Raw genomic sequence first — 24,212 nt, 5'->3', positions numbered from 1 at the left:
CTAAACATAGACTCCATGATCAAAGCTTCTTTCTTAGAACTGCACACCCGTGGAATTGTCTTCCGTTTTCCTGCTTTCCAGCTGTCTATAATATGGTTGTCTTCAAGTCCAACGTGAACAAGTTTCTGATGAGTCGTTCCACTTAAGTTAACAAATTTACCGAACTTCCATTACTATCGATTACTATATTGTCCTTTTGACTACTGTACACTCTTTAACCCTTATCCTTGAGTGGCCTATCGGCCTTGATAAGTGGTGACGCCTATGTAAAAAAAAAAAAAAGCCATGAGACTTTCTGTTACTCAGTCTCCTACATGTTTAGCTCATAAACATGCTTTGGCCTTGGAATTGTCTCATTGAACATTCAGAAGAATTCTTACGCTGATATGTAGTTCCATCTATATAAATTAATGATAGCTCTGAAAACTGCATGAGCACGACTGAGAAGATCGCATGTCCAAATGTAGAAGATATTTCTCCAACATATGCACAGATCACCATATCATGATTAGATCACTCTGACAGACGTTAAAAACATTTAAAAATAAATGTTTAAATTTCAACAATATTTCTTGTGGGTAACGGTGGCCAAATGGGTTTGGTCTTTGCTTTGTTGCCAGGTTCGGATCTCTCGACCAGTATTAATCGTGACACCCTGCACTGATAATTCCAGAACGGATGAAACACTAGTGTCTGTAGATATTTTATAATTATTATAGTAAATAGTTTTATATATATATATATATATATATATATATATATATATATATATATATATATATATAATAAAAAATTATCAATCATTCTTTCAAAAATTCAAAAACATAATTATTAACCATGTTCTTTTTTCTTCTTTTCAAATCAATTTTGTGAAAATTGGGCGATCGGTTTGTTCCTTTAATCTTCATAGGATGCAATTTATTCTATGAACAAGTTCTGACCTTCACATATTGTGCCGTTTTTGTATTGCTAAATTATAATTACGTGCAAACAGTTCATTGTTCTCATACATATCATTATGTTTTTGCATTTCAGAGATTCCAACAGAGGTCAGAGTTCACATATATATTTATAGCATTGACTCAATATCCGAATCAACAATGGTAAGCACCTTTCAGATTTCTTTTAGATTGCTTTTCTTGAATAAACGGAATAATCGCTTCTGCTTAGATGTTTGGAATTATTTTTCTTATCGGGTATGAACTTATGAGTCATCGGGGTAAAATGGGCCATGAATGATCATCCCTATTTTCTCCTAACTATTTTTTCTGGAGATTTTTTTTTTTTTTTTTTACTTCTCTTAAGGTTGGACACAAGGTCAGGTGAGGATTTGATAAAAGTATTTCTATTAAACGGACTAGATTTGAACCTGGCATACCTAGGTTTCTGTAACAGAGCTGCTAACACTGTTAGCAGCAGCAGTCATATGACAGCTAACATATGCAAATATAACTGGTGCTAAGATCTAACCTCTTTCAGTTAAGATACAATCCAAGAAAGACTGTAGTGTCCACACTGTTACAAGTCTAGTCCTAAGTGGTTCGGATCAAACATTCGCAAAAGTCCAAAAATGCAGTCTCAGTCACTTCCATGAAGATAGAGTTGATATAACGCTGCAGTCCGGATGCTGGATGCTATAGTTGACGACCCTCTCTCTTTTGGTCGTCCACTGAAAAGAAAATCACTCAATATGGTTGTTTTTTCTTTGTAGTTAACTTACAAGTAATAATGATAAATAAATCGACGCTGACTCTGGCTTTAGTTTTTGCACAAAGATTAATTATTCACAAGAAGAGAAAAATAATTATATACAATTTTTTAACAGGGAAATTTAAACAAAAATATCGATCATATTTTTCATTTTTGTTTTTTTATGTTCTCAGGCCCATTATCCGTTAAAAGCTGCAGTGGTGCCCGAATCTGGTAAAAATCTCGTCAATCAACAGATGTACAACTGTTTCTGCTTTCTTATTCGGAACCACAAAAGCCTCTGGCCAACCACTGTACATATCTATAAAAGCCACTATGTATTAGGTGCCTGATAGAGTTTTTGGGTAAGACCCAGAAACATCTAACGCTAGTTTAGCGAGAGGAAAAAGAGGCAAATCGCACTCGTGCATTTGAGGTTGTTGTTTCCGCTAATTTCTGGTTTGGCACGGAATACATTTACCTATGTATTCGTTTACTTGTTCAAATAAAACAGGCCAGAAATATTTTTGCTTAATTGCGTGAAACGTTTTTTCCACGCCCATGTTACCATTATCATCGTGGTATTGAGCTAACACCCTTTTTCTTAGATGCGACGGAATCTATAGCCTAATTATTGGTTTGTCGTCGGGTTGCGACAAGTAATATACAATATTGTCCAATGGTATGTACTTCTTCTTTTCCATCTTGGACGCTTTACCGTTTTTCATTCGCATCTTTAAATCTACAATCTCCCTATCTGTTTCCGGTTCCTTACATACATCTAAACCCGATAATGTAGGACGCTCATGTGCTACCGATGAGTCTTCAGCATCCTTATGTGATGCAAACTCTTTTGGCTCAAAATGATTTGAGTTTATTGCACTAACCATATAATTCCTACTGTCTATTTCTACTGGGGATCATCATTGTCCTGCCTCGAATCCACAACGCATGACAAGAGATCCGCACAGACGTTGTCTTACCCCTACTGCATGGTGCAATTATAGCCGGACATACTTAAAGCCCACGTCTGTATTTTCCTATTTTGCATTGGTGAGTTTAGTAAATATTCTAATGGTCTATGATCTCTATAGATGGCGAACGTTGCACTATACAAATAGTGATTTAATTAATTCAGGGCATAGTGTATCGCATATGCCTCTTTCTATATCGTTGACCATCTGGTTTGAGTATTACTCAACTTATGGGATAAAAAGTAAATAGGTTTTACTATCTCTTTACCCTAGGTCATAAATCATTTGTGACAGACATGTCACACCTTAGGTCATAAATCATTTGTGACAGACATGCCCCAATCGAATGATCAGAGACATCTGTATACAGTCGGTAGTCCTTATCCGGATCGGGATAAGCCAGTGTTACCATATCTGCAAGCTTCGTTTTTAGGCTATCAAACGCAGACTGACATGCATCGTCCCAATAAAATCGTGCATGCTTCCTCGTTAATCAGACTAAGAGCCCGGCGATATCCCAAAAAAAAATTGTTTATAAACCGCCGATAGTACGATGTCATAACAATGAAAGCTCTTACTTGCTTTACAGTGGTTGGAGTCGAAATCATTTTTATAGACTTTATCCATGTCTCACTTACTTTGATCCCCAGATACTGTATTTCTTTCCTAAAAAAACTCACACTTCGTTGCCTTTAACCTAAGATTGTGCTTGCGCAAACTACCTAAGACCTTATCTATGTGTTTTATGAGGTCTTCCTTTGTATTGGAGAATATTAGAATGTCGTCCAAATACGGTACAGCAAATTCCTCCTGTCCTTGTAAAACTACGGACATCAATTTCTGGAAGACTCCGGGGGCGTTCGCAAGTCCAAACAGCATTACGTTTAAATGGAACAACCCCTTGTGGCAGGTGAACACAGTTTTTTCTTATCGTTCACATTCAATTTAACCTGCCAGTATCCTGACTTTAAATCTAACTTTGAGAAGTATTTTGCCGACCCAAGCGAAGCTAAAATATCATCAATAACTGGTAACACTTGGGCATACTTCTTTGTTATTTTATTTAATGCTCTAAGATCTACATAGAACCTTTTAGTACCGTCTTTCTTCTCTACTAAGACTATCGTAAAACTTCACGAGCTGTTTGATCTTTCGATTACTCCAGCCTGCATCATTTCCTCTATTGCTGACTCTACTTCTTTTCTTTGCTTAAGCGGTGTCCAGTACGGGCATTTCCATATGGGCTTGTGCGTTCCAGTATCAATACGCATCTCTACCGTATCAGTACTGCCCAAGTTTTTATCTTCCGTAACGAACAAGTCCTTGTTCCGCTTTAGCACCTTATTGATCTCTAACTTGAATTCCTCCGGCACTTTTATCCCTTTCAAGATCTTATCATCACGTTTCTTTGGCATGGTAATCTCCATTATTTTGCCAGTTGCTCTACACCTAGCTATTTTACAACCTCTTCTTAATGTAACCGTCTGATTGGTGTTGTTCATAATCAAAAGCGCGAAGCTTTTTGATCCTTTAATTATTACTATGGTATTTGCTACTGAAATACCACTAAGATCACCAAGACATCCTCTATCTATTTGTTCTACCCAATACTCCAGTCCTTGACTGTTTTTAATACCCGCACGAGTCGTGCACGTATGCAGGTACTGGGGTTTTAATGTTATTTTTCCCCTAGTTTTACTATTGCTGAGATATGAGCATCTTCTTCTAATGCTATATATTCATTTCCTATTTTTATCGCCCCTAAGTCAAAGTACATCCTCACCCCATTTTGCCTAAGCCAGTCCCGGCCTAGTATTATATTTCTGTTGAGCTTTTTCGCCACAAAGAAATCATGGTGGATGAATTGACTTCCTATCCTTATCCTTAATCGGGCGATGCCTTCCACAATTAATGGGGACCCATTAGCTATCCTTAAATTCATTGATTTACTATGTAGCTTAGGTCTCTGTATAAGTGTTTTAAAAACGCTACTTTTTATGACAGAAATCTCTGCGCCTGTATCTACTAAAGCCCTGAATCTATTTCTATCTATTCTGATAGAAACGGAAATTGCAGCGCCATGTTACCGATTACATGCGTCAGTATGCCTTCGTTCCGTCCATCGGGCATTCTATGAACGGTGCGCCTCCGTTTCTCTGACTGCGGTGTCTACAATCTCTCCACGTGTGGCCCACCTTACCACAATGGAAACACTTTATAACCGGCCTAGTTTTTTCCTTTTCTCTAGTTTTATATACTGGACCCCTATTCTCTAATCGATTCCCTCTTTTCCATCTATCTTGTTTGGGGAATTTTGCTTCGATTCTAACCTGCCCTCTCGCATGACAAACATTCATGGCTTGCGTTAAGCTGAATTTCCCATCTCACTTCTGCTAAGGCTTTCTCATAAGCTGCGTGGAGATCCAAAGGCTCATCCCTCATTACACCCATTTTTACATCTTTATCTCTGAGGCCTTCTATAAAAAATCCTAGAATTTGTTTTTTAACTAATGCATTACCTGTATCCGTCGCACTATATGCTCCTTCTGCTAGTCGCAATATTCTCTGCATATAGTCTTGAATCGTTTCTTCCCTACCCTGTCTTACATTAGCTAATTGTACTATGTGCTTGTTGGGATTTGCTACTATCCCATAATAGTCTTATAAGGCCCTTTTCAATTCTAACCAAGTTAAACCTTCATTATTTGCCATTAATCCATTTATGAAGAACCGACCGGGCCCCTAGTGGTCAATAGGGCTGCCTGACATTTTTCTTCATCCGCAGCACCGACTATTCTAAAATATTTTTCTATATCCTGTAACAACACCCTATATTCCACCGTCCCTTCTATTTTCTAAAGCTTTTATATTCTTTAGAAGGGACTCACCTCGTAACGTTTTTTAGATGGCTTCCACCGCGTTCCTAAGCTCTATGGTTAAGCCCTGTACGAAATTCGAAAAAATTTGCTGTTCGATCTTTTTTTTTCGACTCTTTAACAACAACGAAAAAAAAAAAAAAAAAAAAAAAAAACGTAAGACGAGAAAACAATAGTATAATTTAAAAGAAAACAAATTTTTTCCTTCTTTTTGATAATTTTGTCAAACAATCACGAATTTCTTTGTTTCTTTCTTTTTTAACGAAAGCTTGAAGTGCCTTTTTTTAAATATATATATATATATATATATATATATATATATATATATACATATATATCCGAATTCTTTCTTTGCTTGTTTCTGCTCTAAGGTGTTTATATATCTATCTATATTTTTATAAAGTAATAGGGTTCGTGTGTTTCTGTCTGTGTGTACAGCTCTCCATCATCAATGAAATATAAAGGAGGTAAGAGGGTAGATCTCTCCTGGTAGAGAAACATTAGAACCCATTTTAGGATGTTTCTGTTATAGGAGACATAAGAATCTTTGCCTAATTTCTTTATATACTAGTCTACAAACCACCCCCATATCGAATGACTTATGCTCATTTGCATATCACATTATATTAAATCTCTTTAACTAATTACCTCGACCTTATTACATATTGGAAATATTCTAATCATTTCAACTGTACTATTTACAAAATCTATTTAACATTTAATTATTTAATATATTTTCATTTAATTTTATATTCGATTTATTTCACTTTACGTATATTATCAAAACAATTCATTGGCGAGGAAAGCTTTATGTTTTGGGATTGTATTGAAAATGTAATGGAAATTTCAATTTCGTTCCGTTTTAATCTTTTATATTTTACTTGCCAATATAATTGAAAGAATACAATTCAACTATCGTAATTTTATATAAATAAACAAAAACAAATATTTTAAAATAAAACTTTATTAAAAAAGAAATAATTTTATTTTTAAATGAAAAAAATCAATTTAGTAAAATAATTGTATTAAACACCCCCAGCCTTGTCAGCAAACCTGTAAACCTATAAAAGTTAACATTTCGAATGTAAACAGTGATTTTTCGATTTTGTTAGCGCTTGCCGCAATTAAAGACAATTAAAACGGAACTAACTTTATTTCCATTCTATTTTTTAAACAACCCCCAAAACATAACGCTCTCTTCCAGTTATAGCCAATGTTTTTTTAATTAAATAAAACAGGTCAAAATAAACAGATAAGCGCATTTTCTTTTACATTTTTCTTACAACCATTGTCATTTAACCAACTGCAGGATATCGTTACTTTTGTGGGGTTGTTTTGAAAATGGCACGGAGATTATAATTTCGTTCCAATTTAATCTTTCTGGTCGAGCCTATTTCGAAAGCCTGTCTTATCATAGATTTGAACTACAAATAATTTATTACATTTTGATTATTACTATCTTAAGACTTAAAGCTTATATTTATTTCATTTTTCTATTTATACATTGAATTAGTTATTTCCAGTCTTATTTAAACTTAGCGCTTTCTTTAAACCGGATGAACCTTTTATAAAAATATGAGTTTAACGTAAAGAACACGAACAAGGTTTTATTCAACTGAATTTCTTCCAGTTTACTAACAAAATATATAAATTTAAAAGAGATATAATTAATCAAATAAAAAGGTTATGTAATTTAAAAGAAATACACGTACTCACAAAAGCAGAACTTTTTTTACACATTTTTTTCTTTAAAACCATAACAATGAGACTAACAATTACCTAGATCTTAGTAATTATTTATTTTAATAGAACTGTTTTAATTGTACTGTTTACTTAGTTAACCTAAGTTGGTATTACATTTATTTTACATTTACTTTTTTTTTTTAATTATTACTTTTAGACTGTGACGTTTACACCCGGAAGTAATGAGTCACACGTAGGTCGCTTTTATTCATTCCTTTTGGTCAAGATCAAAGTGTAGTATCTGTTCTTCAGATGCTGCACTTCATTTTCTTGTTCTCTTTCGGTGGAGGAGAAATCCTTCACGACTGAGACAATTTTTATTTTTGTACCTTTTCTCCACGTTAAAAAACGACCCTGGTGTCTAACTCTGTCCCGTGGGGAGGCATAGTAAATAGGTACAATATAATTGTTTATAATTGTACTATTCAGAAATATTATTTATAGTTCGTCCAATTCAGTTAGTATACATTTCCTTTACGCTTAATTAATTTACAATCATTAATATCGTTAAACAATTCCGTTTAAAACCGAAATTATGCCACCCAAACGAAGTAGAAACGAAAGTGAGGAAGAAAGAATGGAAAGATTGGAAGATAATAGACTAAGAGTTGCTGCAATTCGCTCCAATGAAAACAATTCAGATAGAGAAAGACGTCTAGAACTTAACAGGATACGTCAAAGAGAAAGGAGAGCAAGACTGTCAGATTTGGAAAGAGAAACCCAACGTGAAGCTGACAGAACTAGACATGCTGTAAGGCGGTTAAATTCATCACAAGATGAAATTCAAGAAAGGCAAAGATATGCACTGGAAAGAGAAGCAATATTACGATCGAATGAATTATATGAGGTAAGTAGACGTACACAAGGTCAGTTGAGAGTGGCTCAACGACATCAGAATGAATCGGAAACCCAACGAAGCTTTCGCCTATACCAAGGGCAACAACGAGAGGCTGCATGGAGAGAGAGTATGACTTTGCCCCAGCAATTGACAGAAAACGAGGCAGCTAGACAACGAATGACTGCTTTGAGACACCATGAAATAGAACACTGCAATAGAAAAGGATTGCTCTACAACAAAAATGACTCTCTCACTACAGCTGATATAGGAAAAATGGACAAAGTATGTCAACATTGCTCAGCTGTAAAATTTAAAGGAGAAACCCCTGGTTGTTGTTGTTCTTCTGGCAAAGTTGTGCTTGATAGCTTTCCACCACTGCCTCAGTTGCTTCAAGATTTGCTCTCCGGCAATGGTCCCATCTCTAAAGATTTTCTGCAAAATCTACGCTGTTATAACAATTGTTTTGCAATGACATCATTTTGTCACAAAATTGCGGCAGTACATGGGTGGAATCCTTCTTTTAGAATTCGAGGCCAGGTTTGCCACCAGATTGGGAGTCTTTTACCACCTGAAGATGAAACAGCAAAGTTTATTCAAGTCTACTTCTTGGATAGTCTGGAAGAGGAACTACATAATCGGGGACGTGACAGTAGACTCAATAGAGACATTCTCCAAAGTCTGACTGAATTTTTACATGAGAACAACAGATTTATTTGTCAGCTGAAAATAACAAAGGAGAGGATTGAAGAAGAACGCTTGGTAGAACATAAAGTTGTCATAAGGGAAGACCGAAGGCCGCAAGAAGAGCATCCACGGCGATTCAATGCTCCAACAACAACGTATGAGATTGGAATATTAATGGAGAATGAACCAACAGCTAACCGGGATATTGTCTTGCGTTTTAGAAATGATACATTAAAATGGATCTCCGAACTACATCCCCTCTAAGATACTTTAATGTACCCGTTAATGTACCCCTATGGTTCTCCATCTTACAACATCTACATGAAGGCATCCAATGGGCGAAAAGTTACCCAACAGCAATTTTATTCGTACCATTTAATGACTCGGCCTGGAAACTATTTTCTCTGGTACCGAAGGCTATTTCAACAATGGCTGGTGGATGTGTACTGCAAGATTGAAACAGAACGTTTACAGTTCCTGAGGTGTGAGCAACAGACCCTGAGAGCTGACAATTATAACAACTTGAGAGATTCAATTCTTAGGGAGGATGGGAATCCAGAACAGTTTGGTCAACGAGTTGTACTTCCGGCAACTTATACAGGAGGCCCTCGATACATGTTTGAGCGTCAAAGTGATGCCATGGCATATGTTCGGCGAATGGGCCGAGCCGACCTCTTCATCACGTTCACAACAAATCCAAAGTGGGCAGAAATTACAGAAAATTGTCTTCAAGGGCAAGACCCTCAGGATCGTCCAGATATTGTTGCCAGGGTTTTCAGGCAGAAGCTAAAAAAGTTACTTGAATTTATTAAAAAGGGAGGATTTGGCAGGCTGAGGGCTTTCCTGTACAGTATTGAATATCAAAAAAGAGGACTGCCGCATGCACACATCCTCACCTGGCAGTCCCCAGAGGACAAACTTCTACCAGAAAAAATGGATCTCTGCATATCTGCAGAGATCCCTGACAAAGAGGAAGATCCTGATCTTCATGCTAAAGTGATGGCACATATGGTGCATGGACCTTGTGGACCATTTAATCCAAATTGTCCATGTATGATTGACAACAAATGTTCCAAAAAATACCCAAAAGAATTTCTTCAGTGTACCGAGCAAGGCCAAGACTCTTACCCCAAGTACAGGCGAAGAAAACCAGAAGATGGAGGCCAGACTGGTACAATAAGGATGAAGAGAAATGGTCGGTATGTTAATCAAGAAATAACAAACCAGTGGATTGTTCCGTACAACAAGGTCCTCCTTCAGCAGTTTAACGCTCACATTAACGTAGAAATTTGCAGCTCGATCCAAAGCATCAAATATGTCCTCAAATACGTGAATAAAGGATGTGATCAAGCAGTGTTTGAACTACAAAGAACTGATGGAGCAGCTAACCAACAAGGCCAAGTACAAAGTCACATTGTGGATGAGATCCAGCAGTTCCAGAATGCAAGGTATGTCGGCAGTTCAGAGGCGGCCTGGAGGATATTGGAACATCCCATCCATGAACATTTCCCCCCAATTGTACAACTTTCTGTTCATCTTGAAAATGGGCAGCGTGTCATGTTCTCAGCTGATACTGCTCTGGAACGAGCCCAAGGTCCACCGCCTGCCACAACTTTGACAGCATTTTTTCAACTCTGCCATGAGGATGACTTTGCAAGGGGTCTCAAATACGTAGAAGTCCCTGAGTTTTACACTTGGAACAAATCGACAAAGAAATGGATGAGAAGAATGCGTGGGGTACAAGTTGAAGGTACTGAAAATGATGATGTATGGAAGGCACCATGCATTGGGAGAATCTACACGATTAGTCCAAAAGCAGGGGAGTGTTATTTCTTACGCCTGTTGCTCAATGAGGTTGCTGGTCCAACTTCATTTCAAAATTTGCGAGCATACAATGGTCAGGTGTTTGAAACATACAGAGCAGCGTGCCTTGCTCGAGGCCTTCTAGAAAATGACCATCACTTGCATCAAGCAGTAGGAGAGGCAAGTGCCACTCAATCACCTTCAAATTTGCGAAGCCTATTTGTGATAATTTTAACAGCCTGTGAGCCAAGAAATCCTCTTGAGATCTGGATGGCTTTTCGTGATGTAATATCTGAAGACATTCTTCACAGATACAGGCAAGAAGTTAACAATCCAGAAGCAGATTTTAATGAGGACATCTACAATAAAACTCTTTGTCTAATTGAAGAAAAAGTTCTCCTTATGTGCGGTCAACCATTGGCAAGCTATGGATTACCTGCACCAACGCAAGGGAGAGATGAAAGACTCGCGAGAGAGTATCAACGTGAAGTTACTTATAATCTTGAAGAACTTTCCCTACAAGCAGAAAATATGCAAGAAAAACTGACCGATTCTCAAAGAGAAGTTTACAATTCATTCATGGCAATGTTGGAAGCACAAGGTGAAATGAACAAAAACATGATGTTTCTTGATGCTCCAGGTGGTACGGGCAAGACTTTTGTAATCAATTTGATCCTTGCAAAGATTAGATCCATGAGAAAGATTGTGCTTGCAACAGCATTCAGTGGCATTGCTGCTACTCTACTACAAGGTGGCCGCACTCTTCACAGCACTTTTAAAGTACCCTTGGATACTCATCGAATGGATCAGCCAGTTTGCAAAATTACTGGTAACTCAGCCTTGGCAAATGTAATTAGAGACACCTCTGCAATCATTGTAGATGAAGCCCCAATGATGCACAAGAGTGCTTATGAAGCAATTGACCGAACACTGCAAGACATCACAGGAAACAAGAATCCCATGGGTGGCATTCCAACCTTATTTTGCGGTGATTTCCGTCAAATCCTCCCAGTGGTTAAAAATGGCACAAGGGCTAACATTGTCAATGCAAGTTTGAAACAATCCTATCTCTGGAGGCACGTTATAGTGAAGAGACTGACTACTAATATGAGAGCCTATATCTCTGATAACACAGCTGCAGCAGACTTCTCAAAATTGCTTCTCCAAATCGGTAATGGTCAGTTTCCTATCACTTCTTCACCTGACACAATTAAGATTCCAACTGCGCTTGGTAAATGTGTCGGTAATCAGAAGCAACTGAAAGACAAAGTGTACCCAGACCTGCAAAACAATGGAAAATCACCGGATTGGCTTGCTGAGAGGGCTATTATTTCGCCATTAAACAGCAATGTGAATCATTTGAACAATTCAATAATGGATGAATTTCCAGGAGACACAAAGCAATACAAGTCAGTTGATTCGGCTACTAATGAATATGAAGCTGTTCACTACCCTGTGGAGTTTTTAAACTCTTTGGAGATATCTGGAATGCCTCCACACATTTTAAATCTCAAAATTGGATCGCCAATCATGATTCTTCGATCCTTGGAACCGCCAAAAACAACAAACGGAACCAGATGTGTTATCACCAGATTGCACACCAATGTACTTGAGGCCACCATTTCCTGTGGTCCCTACAAAGGCGAAACCGTTCTACTGCCAAGGATCCCCTTAGTTCCATCGGACTCAGAACTTCCATTTAAATTCCGGAGACTCCAATTTCCTGTGAAGGTGTGTTTTGCAATGAGCATAAACAAAAGTCAAGGTCAGACATTTAACACCATTGGCGTAGACTTGACATCAGACTGCTTCAGTCACGGTATGTTCTACGTCTCCATCAGCCGGACAGGAAGTTCAGAAAAACTCTACATTCTGGCTCCAAATCAAAGCAGCAGAAATGTAGTTTACCCTGAGGCTCTTCAGTGAAAAGTTCGAGAAATGGATATGAGGAAAAACTGACATGATCTGATTGTGGTAAGTTTTTAGTATTGAATGTGCAAGATAAAATTTAAGCAAGAGTTGAAAATTACTTCAATGAAAAATTTACTATGTAACATCAAGTAACCTTCCTTTTTGATGAAAACGTTTTGTGAAGTTCCTGATTGAATTTCAGTCACTACAAGAGGTAGTTAAAATGTTAATCACCTTATGCAATCGTTGCTCTTACAACATCAACTTACTGGAAAGGTGCCCACAGATTTTGGTACCCGAGTGCGCAACAAAGCTCCGTGCGAAGCACGGGTATCTTTGCTAGTATATATATATATATATATATATATTGTTCTTTTTTTCTTTTTCTTCTTCTTCAAAATGAAAGCCTTTGATTTGGTTTCGTTTTGTTTCTGTCTCATTTTTTTGTTTTGTTTGTTTGTTTTGTTTTTTTTTGTTCAATATTATGTCCGTGGTAAATAAGTTTTTCAAAGGACCCTTTTGTTTTTTTTGTTTTGTTTTTTTTGTTTTTTGTTTTTTTGTGGTATGGTTCGTGTTTTTTCCCCCTCTTTTTATTCTTGTAGAATTAAAATAATCACGGCAATCAAATTATACGTATGTTATATATATATATATATATATATATATATATATATATATATATATATATATATATATATATATATATATATGTCTGGCTTGTGATCATCGAGGCTATATAAAATGGACAGTTATTTCATTTAAAAAGAATACGAGACAGACTTTGTTTATTTCTATATACACTTCAACAAATGATGGCGGCAGAGAGTAATGGCAGAGCGTAGAATCCTGTGTCAATCGCTGTCTCGCTTCTGTCTATCTCTTTTGCTTTCTTTCTCTCTCCTCTTTTTATTGCTATCACTTCAACCTATTAACCTTTTTCTCGCCAGCTTGTTTATTGCACTTTTGCTGGTTTTGGTCTGACTCATGACCGATTGACGTCATGGATCTAGATCGTTCTAATCCCGGGATTCCCATTGTTCTCTTCTTGCTTGCCTGGATGCAGCCTAGGTCACCTTTCCTAGGATTGACCCATTGTTCTTTTGATCGCCTGGAATTTCCATTGTGTTCTTCCTGCTTGCTTGGACACAGTTCGCCCATACCTCTCCTTAACATGGTGAAAACTGATTTTGGTAACCAGGTCTTATAGGAATTTTTAAGTTAGCACTGGCTTATTACTTTTATGTAGGCATGCTTCTTTCTGGAGCTTGAAACGATTTTCATTGGTTAACAAAATATTTTCAAGTTCACACGTTCATGTGAAAACTTACTTGCTTTGGGTAGTGAGGAGGAAAGCGAATTCTACTGAAGTGGAGAAAAAAAGAGTATAGAAATTATAGCCGTTTGCTTTTTAACGTAGGAATCGCTTCTTAGTCTTACTACAATAGTATTAATCGGCATGTTTTATTTGAATAGTATAGAATTTTTTTACAAATGTTTCAGAGTCTAATATTTCCACACATTTCCATGTGTTTCTACGCAGATTTTAATCATGCTTTATTTTTTACATTTTCAAATTAAATGCTTTTCTTTCTTGTCTCATTCAGGATTATACAATGACGTTTATTTTAACTCAAATGTGGACTGACCCACGCTTAAACTACACAAAATATTTGAAAGACAAATTTCTGGAATTAAACACGTATTTCATAGATAAGGTATGGGTGCCAGACTTATATTTTGCCAACGAGAAACACGCTTCCTTTCACCACATAACGATGCCCAACAAAATGATGCATCTTTATCGTAATGGCACCATTAAATACCGAATAAGGTGAGTAGACAGCATACATTCTGGCATAAAAATAAATACTGTGACATTTTTTGGTTTATTAAAAGAGAAAAAACAAAAAGTAATGCATCTATTGTCTTCCTAACTTTCCATTCTTTCAACCATTTAAAAAAAGATGTTCAAGCTTCCATTCTCGACACTCGTTACACTGTGGGCTAACAACTAATAGTACCAAGTGCTAAAATCAAGGTAATGTGTGCTAAGGACTTATAACAACCGAAACTAAACACGATGTAATGTGTGCTAAGGACTTATAACAACCGAAACTAAACACGATGTAATGTGTGCTAGCGACAACAACCGAAACTAAACACGATGTAATGTGTGCTAGCGACTTATAACAACCGAAACTAAACACGATGTAATGTGTGCTAGCGACTTATAACAACCGAAACTAAACACGATGTAATGTGTGCTAGCGACTTATAGTAGCAACAGCTAAACACTTGATGCAATTTGTGTTTTTATCAGTGATTTTATTGTTTCTTGCTCTCTAGCGTTATTTGTTGCTTGCATAAATAAACTAACAATATGATGGCAAAAATGCCTAGACGCATATTTTGATGAACACTTTTAAGTTTTCTTTAAAATATTGTGACATAAATTTCCAATGTTAAATCGAACATTTCATTCTTAGAAACCTAATAATATATAATCTCACAATGCAATATTAATAAAACTACAAACTGTAGCAGCGGTGCTACAAGCAACAGCAGTGGCAACTGCCATTCCAATTATCTGTGCTTAATTTCTATGCTCGGTGCTGATTGGTGCATGGATTTAACTTCCTTTCTGGCCTGCCCAATCAGAGACCATCTCTCAGGCAATCTGAATACACTACAAAAGTTTCTAAAAAAGAGTACCGGCTAGAGTCTTTCTCTTTCTGGTCAGTAGACCACACAGTGAATGAATTCATTCCGTGGGGTTTCTTTCCTAAGAAATGGCCTCTGATTGGGCAAGCCGGAAATGAAGTTAAATGCTTGCACCAATCAGCACTGAGCTTAGAAATTAAGCACGGGCTAAAAATCGGAATGGCAGCTGTCACTGCTGCTGTTGAGTGTACAGAAGTGCTATAAAACTAACAACCAGAAATGTCAAAATTTAAGAACTGGCACCGTTTCTAACTTATCTGCATCTTGAAAAGAATGAATTGAATTAATTTGTTGTCTTGCAGGTTGACAATGACGGCCGCCTGTCCAATGGATCTGCAATATTTCCCGCTGGATACACAAATATGTTCCATCGTCATTAAAAGCTGTAAGTATTTAAAGTAAGAAAAAAAGGAATCAAGTTCAAGACTCTCGGTTATCATCTGGTGATATACAGTACTGAGCTTCTCTCTCTCTCCCTCTCTCTCTCTCTCTTATTCTTTCCATCTCCCTTCCTATCCTCTCATTCTCTTGCTCTTCATTTCCCCCCCTCTCTCTCTCTCTCTCTCTCTCTCTCTCTCTCTCTCTCTCTCTCTCTCTCTCTCTCTCTCTCCCAAAAACCAAACGGAATTTCCACGAACAAATTTTCTTTTTTTCACAACATCCCATCTGAGGAAAAAAATACCATGAGGATGCGTCCTAATCGACTATAGTATGGCGATTTTCACGTTTAATGTAAACAAATATTTCTAAACTGTCATCTTGGATAATCAAATCCTTTCAAGTAATCTTCTTCCCTTTCAGCTTTACACGTTTTTTTTTTGTTTTGTTTTGTTTTTTGGGGTTTTTTTTTACAAAGGACTTGTCAGAGTCACTGGAGGCTATTCGAGGATAATGGTTAATGACTGTACAGAAGTCAATGGGACAATATTGTAGTAATCGTTAGTAGTGGAAATTTGGTAAATTGAATTACTTTAGGGACGGTTCATCAAGAACTTGAAGACTTGAAGACGATCATATTGTAGTCATGTGGGAAAGCAGAGAAACGAGAGAGAGAGAGAGAGAGAGAGAGAGAGAGAGAGAGAGAGAGAGAGTTCCACAGGCAAGCAATTCTAAGAAAGAAGCTTTGTTCATGGAATCTATGTTTAGATTTAAGCACAGATAAAGAGTGAGGGAAATTATTGATAGTAGTTTCAGCTAGACAAGTGTTTTTCATGAAAGTTTAGTGAGGAGAGACTATAGATTAGAGTTTAGACAAGCACTTGCCATGACATTAATGATAAAGCAGAGACAGGTTCGCAACATCTCTTCTGTGGAAAAAAGGCTGTAGGGAAGAGAAAAGGGCATCCCTCACTAGGCTATGAAGTCTATTTTGAACTCTATTAAGGCAAGATAAGTCTTTCTAGCTGCTCCTGCTCAGATATGGCAACAGCATTCCATCCTTGAATGGCTCTTATACAGGTAAACAATTGCATCAGCAATAAGATATCTACTGAAACGGTAGAATAATCCCACCATTTTTCTTGGTAATGGATTTAATGTCCGTGTTCCATTTCAGATCAGGAGTAAAAGTCAGACCAAGAAGTGTGTCAAAACATGGAGCCTCCACAAGACGAGAACCATTTATTTCAATTAATGCCAGATAGGGATTAGAGTGTTGATGATGTAAAGATACAAGCTTGGTTTTAGATGCATCAAAATTAAACAGCCACCTCTTTCCCCATTGTACCACGTGATCAAGATCAGCGGAGAGAGCATCAGAGAGAACTTGGTCGTTTACGGCCTTTGAAGTGTTGCCATAGATGGTAGTGTCGTCAACATAAATGTCTACGAATGATCTTAGGATGTGATTTGGGAGATCATTCATGTAGATCAGGAAAAAGGTTGGGCTCAGGATAGACCCCTGAGAGACTCTAGCATTAATACTGTGAGCTTCTGATTTCTGCCCATCAACCACTACTCTTATGAACCTACCAGAGAGAAATGATTTAATAATTAAAACAACATTTCCAGCTACACTGTAGCTGGAGATCTTGTGGAGTAGACCTTTATGCCATACTCTATCAAAGGCCTTTGATATGGCAAGAGCAATTACCCTAGATAAGAAGCCTCCATCAAGAGATTCGCTAATCCTATTAGATATAACTGTCAGCACATCTGCTGTAGATCTATGAGAATGGAATCCATATTGCGTGTCACTAAGGAGGTTATTTTTGTTGAGGTGGTTGACTATATTTAATACAGATTCCAGCAACTTACTGGTGACACACAGGAGACTGATTGGTCTGTACTGAGAGGGAAATGACTGATCACCTGAATTCTTTAATACAAGGCATACTGATGAGGTTTTCGAGAGTGTTGGGAAGCAATTCTTTTTAAGACTATGCTTAAACAGCTTTGTAAATATGGGAGCTAATTCTGGTTTCAGCTTTTTCAGCACTATAATTGGAATGCCATCAGAGCCAGTTGCTTTACTGAAATCAAGGTTTTTGATTAGCTTTGCAACATCACACACAGATATTTCTGTTAATTTATTTATTGCGGACTGTTATCCTCATCTTTTTTAGTTGTTGTTTCACAACGTTTTGGCCAACTATTCCTCAGGCCTTCGTCAGGTGGTGATAATGGTCTTCGTCAGGTGATGATAATGGTCTTCGTCAGGTGATGATAATGGTCTTCGTCAGGTGATGATAATGGTCTTCGTCAGGTGATGGTAATGGCCTTCGTCAGGTGATGATAATGGTCTTTGTCAGGTGATGATAATGGTCTTCGTCAGGTGATGATAATGGTCTTCGTCAGGTGATGATAATGGTCTTCGTCAGGTGATGATAATGGCCTTCGTCAGGTGATGATAATGGCCTTCGTCAGGTGATGATAATGGTCTTCGTCAGGTGATGATAATGGTCCACAATAAATAAATTAATAAATCATCATCATCATCATCATCATGCAATCCATCAGCCTTGACGATGACTAGTCGGGGCCTCAGTGCTTTATCCTTCGGTACAGGACTTTCCCCCTTGGCTTCTAACTTGCTTGCGCAGTTTAGGTGTAGTACCTGTTGTGCATCAAATAAACACCCTCTCAACCCCCAATGCGCATTTCCAGAGGAGCGAACCCGTGCCGACTGGCAGCACAGGAGGCCGCAGCTTCTGGCCGAAAGTAGTCTCAGTGAGGTAGACAGTCACCCTATCATGTCCGCTACTACACCTTTTCTTTCTGGATGAGGTTCCATAGCCTTTTTAGGAAAACTGCAAGGCAGCAGTAGAATTTGAAATCAGAGTTTCCATCTCTTAGCCCTTTGTTGTGATAAGGCCCACAAGGCAGTGGTGTTTGATTTTGGGGTTGGTTCCTCTAGTCTTCGCCCAACCAAGGGCACCCACAAGACAGTGGGGTAGGAGTTAGTAATGTGCCAGGGCATGTCCACACATCGGTGGGCCATAACGTACTCTACTCTGAGATCTCCTACAGGTTTAGCCTGGGGCTGCAAGGCACCCAGTTTACCACGTGTGGCCAACATGGAGGCACTTTAGGTGTCTTGATGATGGAGAGGTTATGTACTGGCAGGGAAGACTTATGCATAACTGCTCCCTTTTCAATAATGAATTCCAATTAAATTATAGATATTTCTATGTCGCAGAACATATTTTCAGATACAGGAGGAAATATGGGGGATTTGTGGCCTTGATTGCATAGAGTAGAATTAGCTGCAAAGTCCTTCGCAAAGAGTTTGGCTTTGTCTGAAGATTGATCAGGTCCATTGATGATGGTTGGGATAGAGCACACGCTTCTCTTCAAGACCCTGTTTGCTATTTGCTAAAACTAGTGGGAACCAAGCCACTGCTTTGGACTTAACAAACTGAGCATACAACTCTCTCACATTCTTTATTATTTTTTTACAGTGGTTGCTGGCAATCCTAAAAGCAGCTTTAGTTTCAGTGCATCTATTATGTTGGAAGCAATGAAAAAATTGATTTCTGTGTGTAATGGCAGCAGCACATTCTGGAGAAAACCACAGCTCACTATTAGGTTTTTGCTGAAATTTTTTTAAGGATATGAAGCGGTCTATACCTACAATTAACTATTCCATCAGCTCTGATACTATAGAGGACATTCTTTTTAAACATAGAACACAGAGGTAGATCTAATATAAATGTACGGAAGCTATCTCAGTCAGCCACATCGATATACTGTACGATGGAGAGAGACGTCTGAGACTTATTACATTTCGTTTTTATCTTAACTGACACAAGCGAGCAGTCAGAAGTTCCCAGTCAAAACAGAATGGAGGATGAACATAGAACAGTGAAAGTTGTGAGAAAAAATGTCTAAGAGACTTGCATACTGACCTTCAATGTAGGGCACATGGGTGGGTTCATGAATAATCTAAGTTAGGTCATAAGCAATGGAGAAATCATGACAGAAACTCCCCTCATCATCTGTCTTGTTTGAATGGGCTAACCATTCCTCATTGTGAACATTGAAGTCTCCACAGATGTGAATGTTAGCCGAAAGATGAGTAGACAGGATTTGGTCAATTTTCTTAGATGTCCTCTTAAAGATAGTAACTCCGCTGTTTTAGGGGACTATAGAGGGCAAATATAAATGCAAGTGCAACCCAGAAGCACATATAGGGTAATTTAGGATCTTCTCTGGAGATGTCCATACATCATGGAAACCCATCTCTAATGTAGGCACATATTCCATGCCTATGACGATCTTGAGGGTTAGATTTTGATTTTAAGTTAGAATATCTTCTAATTACAAATTCATCCAGAGAAATAGTTGGTCCAATGCCAGTTTCGCTTATCAATAACAGGTCTGGTTTGGTCTCCTGTAATTGGGTTTCAACTTCTATAAGGTTTGAACTCATTCTCTGATGTTGGAGAAGGAGACATGGTAGTGGGGGGTCTATGTTGAAGGTTGGAGTTCTGGGTTTAATTGTGTATTTTTTCTGGAGACTTTTCATGATGAAGTTTTGGGATTTGTGGAACAGGACTTGGTTAGAGCAGGGCAGAGAGAAAAAGTAAGGGAGAAAAAGAAACGAGGAAATATTTTTTTTTTTTGTAACCCATAAGGTAAAAGTGTAACAATGGCTCAGTAATATGTACTGAGTTTCTCTCTCTCTCTCTCTCTCTCTCTCTCTCTCTCTCTCTCTCTCTCTCTCTCTCACACACACACACACACACACACACACACACACATGCACACACTCTCGCTTTCTTAAACCTTATCATTCCTTTCTCTTACGAACTTGGTTAGCTTTAAGCATAGCAAAGAAAAATCCCCCCCTCCTACCAAAAACCGAGTGGAACTTCCATGAACAAGGTGTCCTTCCTAGAACATCTTGGAACAAAATTCCATGATGATGCTTCTTAATCAACTATAGCATTGCCGTCTTCAAGTCTAATGTAAACAAATATTTGTTAAGCTTTTCTCTTGAAAAATCAAGTCCTCTTAAGTAATCATTTGCCAATTCAGTTTTGTACGTTTGAAACAGAGTTGAAAGCCACATCTAAAGTAGGGAACTTTTCTTGAAATATTATGCTATATGGTCCCTGCAATGAGTGACATTCAGAGAGAGTAAGAATTGTAATTATGCAAATGATAATAATAATAATATTTATCTATTTATGTCTTTTCAAGCGAACATAGATCACCTGCAATATTCAACATTAATAATGAACGGAACTCATGTTTTAAGTATTAATTGGCAACTTATTTTAATTTCTTTAAGAGGGCTATTAATATCATGATAAATATTTTTAATTATTATCAGCATACATATGTTTCATCTTTTTAGGAATCATCAGTGTGGAGAAAATTGTTTTGCTGGTCACATGATTCACACTCAAGACGCAAGTTACATTTTAACTCATGTCTGGGTCATTTTATTCATGCGGCTAACTTAAGATCTATGTAGACAGAGGAGAATTGAACATTATTTATGTCTTTGCAAGAATACATATAAGAAACTACAACACAGTGTTTGACATTTAGAATGGATAAAACTCATATTTTAAGCATAAATTGACAGCTTGTTTCAAATTCTCTTTAATGATATGACCATAAGGGAGTTATTAAATAATATTATAATAAATATTTTTCAGTATTATCTATATGCATATATGTTTCATTGCAAATAAATTCTACAAACAGAAGTTTTGTTTTGCACCAATTTTATGTTCTGTTAAAAAGATTAAAATCAAGGAATAATACCAATAAATCTTATATCTAGAATTCTTATTACATATTTGATTAAAATCCATTACATGATTTATATTCTAGAAAATGTCTAAAATTTAAGGTTTAAGCTTAAGGACACTTAAGAATGTTGTCACATTTGGGCTGGCGCATCTGCTACTAGTCTCTCACTCCTGGACAGGGTTAAAAAGACAGTCACCAACCTGATAGATCCTGAACTGTCATCTAAGCTTCAGCCTCTGTCCCATCGACAAAATGTTGCATCCCTCTGCTTGTTCTACAAGTACTTTAATGGTGGATGGTCGGCGAACTACAAGCCCTTGTACCCCCTCGATGTAAATACCCACAACAAACCTGACAAGCAGCAAAATCCCACCTCTTCACAGTTGAGATCCCTAGATGTAAGAAATCCTTCTACTATAATATTTTCTTCCCCAGAACTGCTAGATTTTGGAACTTCTTTCCGGGTTCCTGCTTTCCCAATTGTACTGACATGCAGAAGTTCAACTTTCCCGCAACTTATGCCCCCGATAGTAGCCCCCTACATAAAAGTGGCACTGTGCCTTGTTTGGGGCAAAAATGTAATATAAAAAAATTGCTTAATTGGTGTCAAAACTGTTTAAGTGTTGCCTTAAGGAGAAGTGCTTTCCAACACCCTGGAAAACATCATCAGTATGCCCTGTATTTAAGAATTCAGGTGATAAGTCATCTCCCTCTCAGTACAGACCAATAAGTCTCCTGTGTGTCATGAGTAAGTTGTTGGAATCCATATTAAATAAAGAAGTAGTCAACCACCTCAACAGAAACAACCTTCTTAGTGACATGCAATATGGTTTCCGCTCTGCAAGATTTACAGCAGATGTGCTAACGGTTATATCACATAGGATTAGTGAATCTCTTGACAAAGGTTTCCTTTCCAGGGCAATTGATATATCGAAGGCCTTCGATAAGGTATGGTATAAGGGCCTACTTCACAAGATTTCCAGCTACGGTATTACTAGGAATGTTTTCTCAATCATTAAATCATTTCTCTCTGATAGGTTCATAAGAGTAGTGGTTGATGGACAAAAATCAGAGGCCCACAATATATATGCTGTAGTCCCCCCGGGGTCCATCCTGGGCCCAACTCTCTTCCTGATCTACATCAATGATCTCCCAAAACACATACTTAAATCATTCGTTGACATCTATGCTGATGACACGACCATCTATGGCAACACATCAAAGGCCGTAAATGACAAAGTTCTCTCTAATTCTCTCTCTTCTGATCTTGAGCGTGTGGTACAATGGGGGAAGAGGTGGCTGGTCACTTTTAATGCATCTAAAACCAAGCTTCTATCTTTACATCATCAACGCTCTGATCCCCATCTGGCATCAATTGAAATGGATGGCTCTCGTCTTGGGGAGGCCCCATGTTTTGACAAGCTTTTGGGTTTGACCTTTACTCTTGATCTGAAATCGAACACATACATCAAATCTGTTGGCAGGGATGCTGGGGAAATGGTGGGATCCTTCTACCGCTCCAGAAGATATCTCACTACTAATGCAATTCTCTATCTTTATAAAAGCCAAGTACGTCCAAGGAAGGAGTACTGCTGCCACATCTGGGCAGGAGCTGCTAAAAACGGCCTATCCTGCCTTGACAGAGTACAAAATAGACTTTGTGGTTTAGTGGGGGATGCCCTTTTCTCTTCCCTGCAACCTCTATCCCACAGAAGAGACGTTGCATGCCTGTCTTTGTTTTATCGTTATTTCCATGGCAGGTGCTCGTCTGAGCTCCAATCCCTCGTCCCCCCTCGCCAATCTTTCACGAGAAACACCCGTCTGGCTGAAACTACTGTCAATAATTTTCCCCACTCTTCATCTGTGCCTAAATCCAAATGTAAATTCCATGAGCAAAGCTTCTTTCTTAGGACTGCACGCCAGTGGAACTCTCTGCCGCTTGCCTGTTTCCCACCTGACTACAACTTGGACGTCTTCAAGTCCAACATAAACAAACTCCTGACAAACCGTCCCCTTAAGTAAGACACTATCAAAACCCCCAATACTAATGATTACTACAATACTATCTCATTGATTACTGTACACGCAATAACCCTTATCCCTGAGTGGCCTTCGGGCCTTGATAAGTGATAACCCCCATGTAAAAAAAAAAAATTATCAACGGTGTCAATCTGAAATATCTGAATTTTCAAATGAGAGATTGTACTCATATTATGTCCCTTAAAACTCCTTCAAAATACTCCAAGTAAAATCAAGAAGTAAAACCTAAGTTTACAAGTCAAAAGCTCCTGTAAACTTAAAGAAAATATAAATATTAATATTTATATAGTAATCCCAACCAGATAAAACAAGCTCAATATAACCAAAATAGGATATAGAGCTTGTCATAAAAAAACACAAAGACTGTAAATTATAATTTACAAGAAGTTATTATTCGACAGGATCCTCAAGAAGAAATATTTAGAATTCTTTAATCCACAGAGTTTCAAAGAATGGGTCCTTTTCATCAGAGAAAATATTTTAGCAAAATAATTATTATAGCAAACCTATGATTTTGCTGACACTAGACACTGGCGATGGAAGCTTGTTATGCCAGTTACTCCATTTCTAATTGAAAATAAAAATTTTGAAAACTTTGTTCCTTGAACAGAAGCCTTCAGAAAATAGAAAGAAATAAAGTTAAATAAAGTTATACAAGACACGATACAGGTAAATACGTTCAAAATGAATACAATCAAAATTAACTGCAGTTGTGTTTTTAATTACAAA

The 24,212-nt window shown here is 37.6% G+C and overlaps 1 protein-coding gene across 2 annotated transcripts in view; it reads left to right on the top strand.

The window, feature by feature from the left end:
- Positions 1-24,212, top strand: part of LOC145248937 (glycine receptor subunit alpha-2-like) — a 200,986-nt gene that overhangs the window by 134,120 nt on the left and 42,654 nt on the right. For both annotated transcript variants that reach the window (XM_080110730.1, XM_080110731.1), the window contains exons 3-5: positions 1,036-1,103; positions 14,123-14,349; positions 15,542-15,624. In XM_080110730.1, coding sequence (XP_079966856.1) covers positions 1,036-1,103; positions 14,123-14,349; positions 15,542-15,624 — 378 coding nt within the window. The remainder of the gene's footprint in view (positions 1-1,035; positions 1,104-14,122; positions 14,350-15,541; positions 15,625-24,212) is intronic.

Source organism: Euprymna scolopes, chromosome 27, assembly GCF_053919585.1.
Source record: "Euprymna scolopes isolate OS-2025 chromosome 27, ASM5391958v1, whole genome shotgun sequence".
Taxonomy (NCBI): Eukaryota; Metazoa; Mollusca; class Cephalopoda; order Sepiida; family Sepiolidae; genus Euprymna; species Euprymna scolopes.
This window is presented reverse-complemented; position numbering and strand designations above follow the sequence as displayed.